The 10,858-nt window shown below is 39.8% G+C and overlaps 1 protein-coding gene across 1 annotated transcript; it reads left to right on the top strand.

Annotated features, from left to right (window-relative positions):
• Positions 1 to 12: 12 nt before the first annotated feature.
• On the top strand, positions 13 to 4,964 carry arl3b (ADP ribosylation factor like GTPase 3b). The gene is made up of 6 exons (XM_037755781.1): positions 13 to 150; positions 2,362 to 2,505; positions 2,644 to 2,760; positions 2,917 to 2,967; positions 3,607 to 3,792; positions 3,887 to 4,964. Exons 1-6 carry the CDS (start codon positions 148 to 150, stop codon positions 3,932 to 3,934), a joined length of 549 nt encoding a protein of 182 aa, XP_037611709.1. The 5' UTR covers positions 13 to 147; the 3' UTR covers positions 3,935 to 4,964.
• Positions 4,965 to 10,858: the final 5,894 nt, after the last annotated feature.

Below are 10,858 nucleotides of genomic sequence, written 5' to 3'. Positions count from 1 at the left end.
ACTGAACTCGTCCTCCATCTTTGTGGGCGAGGCCCGACGAGTCTTCCTTCCTGCGTAACTCTGCGTAACTTTGCGTAACTCTGCGTCTGACGTCACGCCCTCCCTTAGTAACCGTCGGCGGCGTCTCCAGGAGAGAAGAGCAACAAGATGGTGAGTTTAACGTTTATCTTGATAATTAGCTTATTAACTGTTAATTTTTAGCACAAATTTGAACATATTCACATTAAATAGCGCCCCCTTGAATACATTAGAGATGTTATGTCTGCCGCTGTCCGCAACTTACCGAGAAAAGCAGTCATAAAGCTGCTAAAAGCTCCTTGTTGTTCAGTTATCCTGGGAGATTAGCTTAGCACGATAGCTTGCTTAAGCTAGCTGCTAGCTGCGTGTCTTTAACCAGCTCTGAGCTGATGGCTCAAAAAACAGAGAAGATGACGTGACTTCATGGATCCTGGTGTCCTCCATGTATTGGGACCGTTAGGAGTTGTGTTTACCCATCTTTAAAACACACACAGTGGGGACTAGAAATGCAGGGCCTGCTGAGAGTCTGGATGGATGGAAGGAAGAGATGCTACAATAAGAAAGATAGATAGATGATAGATGGATAAATGGATAGCTAGATAAATGGATAGATAGATAGATAGATAGATAGATAGATAGATAGATAGATGATAGATGATAGATGGATAGATAGATAGATGGATAGATGGATAGTTAGGTAGATAGATAGATAGATGGAAAGATAGATAGATAGATAGATAGATAGATGATAGATGGATAGATAGATAGATAGATAGATGGAAAGATAGATAGGTAGGTAGGTAGATAGATAGATGGATAGATAACTAGACAGATAGATAGATGGAAAGATAGATAGATACAGTAGATAGATAGATAGATTGATAGATAGATAGAAAGATGGATGGATAGATAGATAGATAGATAGATAGATAAATGGATAGATGGATAGATAGATAGGTAGGTAGGTAGATAGATGGATAGATAGATGGATAAAAAGATAGAAAGATGGATAGATAGATAGATGGAAAGATAGATAGATACAGTAGATAGATAGATAGATAGATAGATGGATTGATAAATAGATAGAAAGATGGATAGATAGATAGATAGGTAGGTAGGTAGGTAGATAGATAGATAGATAGATAGATAGATAGATAGATAGATAGATAGAAAGATAGATAGGTAGATAGATAGATGATAGATGGATAGAAAGATGGATAGGTAGATAGATAGATAGATAGATAGATAGATAGATAGATAGATAGATAGAAAGATGGATAGATAGATAGAAAGATGATAGATAGATAGATAGATAGATAGATAGATAGATAGATAGAAAGATAGATAGAAAGATAGATAGGTAGGTAGGTAGGTAGATAGATAGATGGATAGATAGATGGATAGATGGATAGATAGATAGATAGAAAGATAGATAGGTAGGTAGATAGATAGATAGATAGATAGATGGATAGATAGATGGATAGGTAGGTAGATAGATGGGTGGATAGGTGGATAGGTGGATAGGTAGGTATATATATAGATGGATGGATGGATGGATAGATAGATGATAGATAGATGGATAGATGGATAGATAGATAGATAGAAACATGGATAGGTAGATAGATAGATAGATGGAAAGATGGATAGGTAGATAGATAGATAGATAGATAGATGGAAAGATAGATAGATAGATGGAAAGATAGATAGGTAGGTAGGTAGATAGATAGATGGATAGATAACTAGACAGATAGATATATAGATAGATAGATAGATACAGTAGAAAGATAGATAGACAGATAGACAGATAGATAGATAGATAGATAGATAGATAGATAGATAAACAGATAGACAGATAGATAGATAGATAGTAACTTCATTGATCCCGAGGGAAATTCAAGTTTCCAGCATCACAGTTCCATAGTGCAAAACATGTTAGTAAAAAGGCAGTAAAAACGTTAGTAGTACAAAGTACAAAGTACAAAACAAAATATACCAGATATAAAAATACAAGGAGATGAAGAAAACTGTTAAAACTGAATATAGTGCAGGGTAACAGCTGTGATACACGACTATTAAAAAGTGAATATAGTGCAGAAGAGACTGTTAAAAATGAGTATAGTGCAGGGTAACTCCAGTAGCTTAGTCTAAAGTGCACTGTATTGCATGAAGACTGGTGGCAAAGGACATTAAAGAGGGACACAAATACTCCACACCTCACCTTCATACCATTATTGACACACAGTACACCTGAACTGAATGGACTGTAATGCTGTGCAATATGCTGCCTTCCACTGTGTTATTGTCTGAAATATATCAATTATTTCTTAATGTTTATCACCGCAGGGATTGCTGTCCATCCTGCGTAAGCTAAAGAGCACACCAGACCAGGAGGTTAGGATACTGCTGCTGGGTCTGGACAACGGCGGGAAGACCACCTTGCTCAAACATCTGGCATCTGAGGACATCAGCCACATCACCCCCACACAGGTATGGAGGAGAGTTTCATACACACACCACCTGTTATTGGAGACATAACACAACAGGGATGTATGGATTTTTTGGTACTAGGAATTACATCTGCTTCTCCTGTCTAACCTTTAGCTTTATGTTTTGTGTTCTCTCCAGGGATTCAACATTAAGAGCGTCCAGTCTCAGGGTTTTAAACTGAATGTTTGGGACATTGGAGGCCAGAGGAAGATCAGGCCGTACTGGAGAAACTACTTTGAAAACACAGATGTGCTGGTGAGTTAAGCTTGATGCACCAAACTAGAAAAAAAGAAGCTTTGTTTCTTCAAAGTTTACATTACTGTTTTGATCTGTTCAAAAGTAACAGTTTATCACACATGTACTGAGGACCTGCTGCACATGCTAACAGGGAAAACTTCTATTTTGTTTCAGATTTATGTCATAGACAGCGCTGACAGAAAGAGATTTGAGGAGACGGGTCAGGTATGTACAATATATCTTGTTTTGTGTCAGTGTGCCCTATGCATGTACTACAATACTGTAGGGCCGTAACTCAGTGATTCTCAAAGTGGGGTCCGTTGTTATCCGGCGTTATCTTATCATAACGTGATTCAAATTGAAATGTGTTATTTAAGTTGAAAAGTTTCAAAAGCATCTAAAAATACAAATGGTAATAAGCATTATTATCATTTTACTTGTTTTTTATCAGAGCCGTTTTTAAGTCTTTTGGGGCAATTCTCAAGTCTTTCAGGTCTCTGATTGCTGACTATTACATACAATGGATGGCATTTGAGCATTTTCCCTTTTTTTAAACATTACTGAGACTGAGTCCTTTCAATGCAGATGCCTAGTAATTAAATATTCAAGGTGTGTGGTTATGTCTGTCACTGTCTTTGTGTTCTTTTGATAGTTTAAGGATTTTAGCAGAGGAGATTTGAATGTTTGGCCTTTAAGTCTTAATGAAGTCATGTCTCACACGACATAAGTCTTTATATTTGTTGTATCACAAGAGTCTAATTTTCAAGTTTCAAGTCTATATCTCTGTGTTTTATTAGTCTCTTCTTCTGTGACAGTATTTCTGTGTGTTTATGTATGTATGACCGATGTGTGTGCGTGTTGCAGGAGCTGGCCGAATTGTTGGATGAGGAGAAGCTGAGTGGCGTTCCTGTGCTGATCTATGCAAACAAACAGGACCTGCTGACGGCCGCCCCGGCCTCCGAGATCGCCGAGGGTCTCAATCTGCACACCATCCGGGATCGCATGTGGCAGATCCAGGCCTGCTCCGCCCTCACTGGTGAGGGGATTCAGGTGAGCGTACGAGCTGAGTTTTTCCCTTTTTTTTGCATTCATCTTTATTTTCTTCTTCTCACCGTGCTGCCGTTTCTCTTAAATTCACTTTCAGGAGGGCATGAACTGGGTGTGCAAGAGCGTCAACTCCAAGAAAAAATAGCTTAGCTTCTAGTCTTCTGCTACTCAGGAGGAACAGCAGCAGCAGCACATACACTGACACACATCGCACCCTCCTGAGCCTTAGTACGATGGGATATACCTGTGAATGTAAACACACTACTAATCCAACATGGACCTGGAGTTTTTAACCCCCCCCTGTATCGCTGACGTTTACTAACCTCGGCACATCTTCCTGCGTTGGCCTCCACAAAGAGGAGGGTGGTTCCACTTCAAAGGGAACCCATGCCAGGAAATCAACATCCTCCACCCAGACTACCCACGTCACCATCACTGTCCCAGCCAATCCCAGCCTCCATCCACAGCCCGTCACAACCTCAAACATTCCCATTAAACTGCTGTCTTTCATTGGAAATTCCAGCTTGTTCTTTAAACTCTTTCACACACTGTCCTGGAAACCAGCCCCCCCACCCACCCTCCCACACCTCTCCTCCATCTCTCCCTCCATCTTATTCTCACAGGTTGATATGTGTTGTTTGTTTTTTATCATTCCACGATGGCTGTAAGCTCTTTTTCCTGCTATGGCTCTGTTTGAAGTGAGGTATATTTTTGTAATTGTTTTATTTATGGTGAAGTAGAGTGCTTTCGACCAACAGCCGGTGTGACGTGTGTGTGTGTGTGTGATTTAAAGGATGTTGGAGAAACGATTCCAACTCTCCCCACTAAAGAATAATACTGTACATGTTAATATGTATAAAAAAACAGATTAAATGGTTAAGAGGAACTACATTTTTGGATCAAGTGTAAATAGTTCGGCCCTGTGGTCATATGTTACGTTATGCACATGTTATAGAGTATACGTTACCCTGCTGTACTTTGTAGTCTATAATGTTTGCATATGTAATACATGCAGATTTTTAACAGAGGTACTGTACGTCCCAATGCATTTCTTTGTGCTCTTTGGGTTTGTGAGGGAATTCACTCTTTTTGGCATTTCCTTTTGATATTCTTGAATGTAATCTGTCCAGAATTGAAGGTACTGTATGTGAATAAAAAGACAAGAAATCACAAAATCCTTGAATCATTTTTATTTATTGAATTAAGTTGCATACTTTAGTTGACTCAGATCTCACCAGCAGCAGGTGGAGTCAGCTGTTGATGACAGCATTAGCATGTGGAGAGGCCTCTGTGGGAGACAGCAGCCGGGGGTAGAGCATCGGATTATATAGAGCATTGGATTCAGCATTAAAATGTACTGGGAGGGATATAGCACTATGATATCCTACTCATGGAGAAGTATTACTTATAGGGTTGTCAAAGTAAACGCATTAACGCAACTTGCAATTTTGGGGTTGTAGCGGAAGATACTGGCATCATATGAAACTAGAAAACCTAATGAACCCACTGGTACCAACCATGTCATACTAGCTTACTAGGAGGTTAAATACGGTCCAAACTTGGGCTACATTTTGGCGAGGAAAAATTGGCATGGCCATTTTCAAAGGGGTCCCTTGCCCTCTGACCTCAAGATATGTGGATGAGAATGGGTTATATGGGTACCCACAAGTCTCCCCTTTACAGACATGCAAAAGAAATACAGCTCTTTTGAAAAGTGCTCTGAGAAATGGTTATTTAATTACACATGGTCAAAATGAAAAGACCAATATGGCATCACAAATATTCATAATTGTCTTAATAACAAATTCTGTCTCAGAAAAGATAAAAAGCCAATTTAAAGGCCCATTCAGCCCATTTGTTCTACATATAAATTACAGGTATATACAAATTTGCTAAACAAATTTAGCTTATTTTTTCTCTAATCTTTGCTTTTTTTTCAGTGTGATGTACTGTAACTGCACCTCGTGCTAAGAACTATTCCTGAATACCTTCAAACTCAATATACTGTAAATAATTCAAATTAAACAATCTGAGGAGGGAAAATCACTCTTTGATTGATCACAACTCTTAGACGTGCAGCCTGTGACAGAAAGTCAGTATTATTCTTTACTAAACTCTACAGACAGCCTCAGAAAAGATTAAGAATTTAGTTTTAGTTGTTGGTTCATGTATTAAAAGATAGCTTGTTCGTCATGGATTGTACCTTAAATCCTTTTATAAATGGAAACAAGCTGCAACATATGAAATAAAATGTGTTTAGTTCTAACAGACAGGTGGTGCTGTATCCACCTGTGTGTTCGTGCCTCGTGGCCTCAGGCTGAAGCTGAGCAGCTTTTATCATCTCCTCCAGCCAAACTGACGACTATCTGCAGTGAACAAACCAGACGCACACGAGACCACCTGCACACCTGAGTTACCTGCATGTTAGAGGGGAGGGAGGGTTGAAGGCAACGTCACGGTAAAATGTTTAGGTATGACTCGAGTATTTCTAATTCATGTTCATTTATACTTGTTTAGATGACCAAATTGGCGAGGGCTGGAGTCTTGGGACACTCAAGTATCGGACGTCAGGTAACCAGAATTAGGGACAGAGAGCCAGATATTTCCACCATAAAGGGACTTTATTTCAGATGAACTTCCCCTTTAACATCAAATGGTGTATCTGCATTAACTCGTCATTTTACAGGTTCACTCAATTTGTAATTAGGTGATAATTAGCAAGTAACCTATATGAAATTTCTTTGGAATTACTGCCAAATTACCCCAAAATTTACCCTAAAAATGAATAAAAAATGACTTTATTATAAACATTATTTAATAATTATATGCTAAAATAGCATATAATGGTTAAAATAAGACCCTTAGGTTTCAGAAGCAGCTTAAGTGAAGGCAGAATTACAGCACTAGTATTTAATTCCCACCGTGTCCTACTTGTTTGTGTTACATTTTTTTTTTTTTTAAAGCTTCTAAAGGCAGCATGTGTTTGAATAAGTTGTCTACAAGCTTATTACTGAGCTCCAAACAAACATAAATAATTGCCTAAAAGAAGCTATGTGGAGGTGTTGCATGTCTGACAGTGTGTTCCTGCTGTAGCAACAGTATCCTGTGTGCTTTATTGTGTGTAACATTGTAAGCCTCAGAGACCTGCAAACAGCCTCTTCTGCTTCTCTCACAAAGATCCTCATTGTCCCGTCTTCCTCTCTTCTCACAGACAGAGTGGTTCAGTATTGTTCCTCATTTCTGGCTCTTTACTCCCTTTTCCTGGTTCTATTACATTCTCACAAAGCATTGTGGGAAAATACAGAATGATGCATGATGGGAGTTACATTTAGAAACATAAGGCCGTTTGAAGGAATAGTTAGAGAGCTGGGAAATATGCTTATTTGTTTTCTGGTTCATGTCTGGAGGTTAAATATGAAGCTAACAGCTGGTTAGCTTAGCTTAGCATAAAGACTGGAGACAGGGGGAAACAGCTAGCCTGCACCTCTAAAGCTCACTACTTAACATGTTACAGCTTGTTAAAGGGACTATTTGTAACTTTCAGAAATGCTTCTTAACAGCGACACCTGTGGCCGTGAAGTCAATGAAAGTCAGCGTCGGGCTCGCGCTTGCTCGCTCTAAATAGACATGAACGAGCATCGCTCAAAACAGTGAGGCGACACACGTCAGCTAAAACCACAATATCACTCTATATTTCAGCTGCTTGGCAGTAATGTTAGCTGACCAGACGAAGGTCTCTCCATGAATCAATGCTGATCCTAGTGTTGGCTTTGCTGCGGAGGCTGAAGCAGGAAGAGAAACGTTACCGTCTCCGAGCACGCCCGGAGGGAGACACCGGCACCCGGTCGGAGGCGATAACGTTTCTCTCTGTGGAGCCCAGTCACTTCACAAGACACGGGAAACCTCTGTTGGTCTGGAGGAGCTGCAGCATTTATTTCTGCACAAACGTCCACTGTACATTCACTAGATATTCTCAGAGCTAAACTAACTCTTCTGCAGTGTGTAGTGTGCGCGCGTTCACGTCTAGAGGTGGAGCGAGACAGCGAGGACGCGAGAACGCGCGCGTTGTGTCAGTGAAGACAAGCAGGCAGGCAGAGGAGCGGTCTGAACAGCGTAGCCACACGCGATAACATGGTATCCCGACCAGGTAGATTTATACATGTAAAAAGTTAAAAACAGTCCCTTTAATCTGCAGCCAAAGTTAAAAAACACAATAAGCCATTTTATAGGCTGTTATGGGGGGACTGGTTTCTGGCTGGGACCAGTTGCCAGGCAAAAACCAGTGGACCTTTAAGCTACTGGTTAGTGGATACTGGGTTACTGGTATGGATTAAACAAACAAGATCAAAATAACAAGGTTAAGCCTCATATGAGATGGGGGTGGCAGTAGCTCAGTCCATAGGGACTTGGCTTGGGAACCGGAGGGTCACCGATTCAAGTCCCCGCATGGACCTAGTACTGAGTGTGAACTAGTAGCTGGAGAGATGCCAGTTTGCCTTTGAGGAAGGCACTAAACCCTTAACTGGTATGACATCTCTCCATTAATGCATGTGTATAGGTCCTGTTAATGCATGTGTATAGGTCCTGTTAATGCATGTGTGTGTATTTCGGGCCTGTGTAAAACAATACTGTGTGTATGAAATAACAGAGTGAAAAAATTGAATTTCCCCTCTGGGATCAATAAAGTAAAGTTCTTCTTCTTTCTTCTTCAATAATCACCATGTAAAGCAGCTTTGTACCATGGTTAATATTCATAGTATATTGACTGTATCCCATTGCTTTTTCATGTGTGTAAAAGTGTGTATGTACTGTTTTTGTAATGTTTTATATAATTTGTATGTAGTGTTAACTGTTTACTGTTGTAAACTAAAATAACAATAAACACAAACAAACAAAAACAAACAAAAAAACAAGATAAAACATGTAAAATAATTAGCTTACCGCTGGTTTGCTTTGTTTTGGACAGAGTCATGCTAGCAGTTTCCCCCCGTTTCCAGTCTTTATGCTAAGCTAAGCTAAGCAGCTGCTGAAGCCAGAAGACACAGTGGACGCTTCAGCTACTGGTCAGAGAATACTGGGTTACTGGTATGGATTAAACAAACAAGATAAACAATAACAAGGTTATACCTAATGTGAGATGTCAATAATCACCATGTAAAGCAGCTTTGTACCATGGTTAATATTCATACTGTATATTTACTGTGTCCTAGCCTCTTACTTTTTATGTGTGTCTGTGTGTGTACATTTTTTACTTTTTTTGTAATATTTTATATAATTTGTATGTGGTGTTTACTGTTTGTTTGTTTGTTAACTAAAATAACAATAAACGGACGATAAAACAAACAAAAAACAAGATAAAACACCTTTGTAGCCTACCATGGTTAATATTTATACTGTTTACATGTCCTAGTCTTGTATGTGATGTTTATGGTTTGTTTGTTAACTAAAATACCGTTAAACAGACGTAAAATAACAACAAAAAAACAAGATAAAACATGTAAATTATTAGCTTGATGCTGGTATGCTTGGCTTTGCTTTGGACAGAGTCATGCTAGCAGTTTCCCCCCGTTTCCAGTCTTTATGCTAAGCTAAGCTAACCAGCTGCTGTAGCCAAAGTGTTGGTGCTTTATCTACTTGTGTTTTTTAAAACCTCTAAATGAGAGAAGTAAAATGTCTGTGGTTGTTTTATCAGTGTATAAAAGCTTTTTTACCCTCACAGTGTGTGTGTTTGAGGGTAATTTAAAGTAGCCAGACTGTGTGTGTGTGTGTGTGTGCGTGCGTGTGTGTGTGTGTGTGTGTGTGTGTGTGTGTGTGTGTGTGTGTGTGCGTGCGTGTGTGTGTGTGTGTGTCAGAGATACATATCGAAGACGTAGGCGACCGGATTATTGCCTTTTTTCTCCTCATGGATAAAGACAGCTGTGCAGCAGCTGTGTGCATAAGTGTGAGAAAATGTGTGTGTCAGGAGAGAGAGAGAGAGAGAGGGGGAGAGAGAGAGAAAGGGAGTGTTTGTTAGTGTGTGTGTGTCAGAGAGTGAAAGATAGAAAGGCAGCGCTGTAATTTATGCTGCACCTCCGACCCCACAGTTCTTGGCTGCCTGTGTCTCTGCTGAGGTTTGCTGACGTGAGAAAAAAATAAAAAAGGCATCACATCAGACCTCGAGACGGGAAGGAGGTGGGAGGAAGACGAGGGCGGAGCGAGAAGAAGCAGTATGATTAAAAAACGTCGGTTTTTACGTGTACATTAACCACCGACTGGCGTTAGAAGGAAAGAAATGGCGTTCAGAAACTCAAAGTGACATTTGTGAATGAATGTTCGACTCACGAAGGTTAATTTTTGACTTTTGGAAACAGGAGTTGACAAAAACAATCTCATCATGAGGTTCATTTAGCAGCTTTCAGTTGCATCACATGATCTTCTTCAGCACATGGAGGAACAGCAGATGTTCAAATTTCCATTTTTTCTGAGCACTTTAAGGACTTTGCATCCATGTTATCTTAAAGTTTAAAGCTTTAAGTGCCCTTGAAAACAGTAATTAACAAAACAATCTCACCACAAGATCCATTAAAGGAATAATTCAATTCAAATGTTCAAAGTTGATTTCTTGCTGAGAGTTAGATGAGAGGATTTATACCACTCTCATGTCTGTCCATTACATACAAGGCAGTTAGCTTAGCTTAGCATAAAGACTGGAAGCAGGTGGAAACAGCTAGCCTGGCTGTGTCCAAAGGTTACATCTTGTTTGTTTAATCTGTAATCTGGACTGTAAAAATGACACAGGTGGATTTTGTGAGCGCTGTATCAAGCTTCTCACCTAACTCTCAGCAAGAAAGCGACTATTTCAAGTTTTCATCCACAAATTAACTTTTCTCTACTTATTATTTCCATTCCCAGTTCGCTCACTAAAAACACATCAACACACGAGGATCTTCCCTGCTGTCTGACTGGGATTGAGGCTCAAAGTGTTGGGCAGGGGGAAGCATTAACGCAACATCTTAATCAGGCTGAGGGGAACAAACACCGACTGACTACTCATCTCAAAACTAGTTCTCTCCATCCTGTTTTCTCTCTG

The sequence above is a fragment of the Sebastes umbrosus genome, chromosome 20 (genome assembly GCF_015220745.1).
Source record: "Sebastes umbrosus isolate fSebUmb1 chromosome 20, fSebUmb1.pri, whole genome shotgun sequence".
NCBI lineage: Eukaryota > Metazoa > Chordata > Actinopteri > Perciformes > Sebastidae > Sebastes > Sebastes umbrosus.
Note: the sequence above shows the minus strand (reverse complement) of the source record. Positions and strands in the feature narration are given on the sequence as shown.

Coding starts and splice junctions, on each gene's coding strand:
- arl3b (XM_037755781.1), top strand. Junction 2,761..2,916: donor TTGAAAACACAGATGTGCTG/GTGAGTTAAGCT, acceptor ATTTTGTTTCAG/ATTTATGTCATAGACAGCGC. Junction 3,793..3,886: donor TCACTGGTGAGGGGATTCAG/GTGAGCGTACGA, acceptor ATTCACTTTCAG/GAGGGCATGAACTGGGTGTG.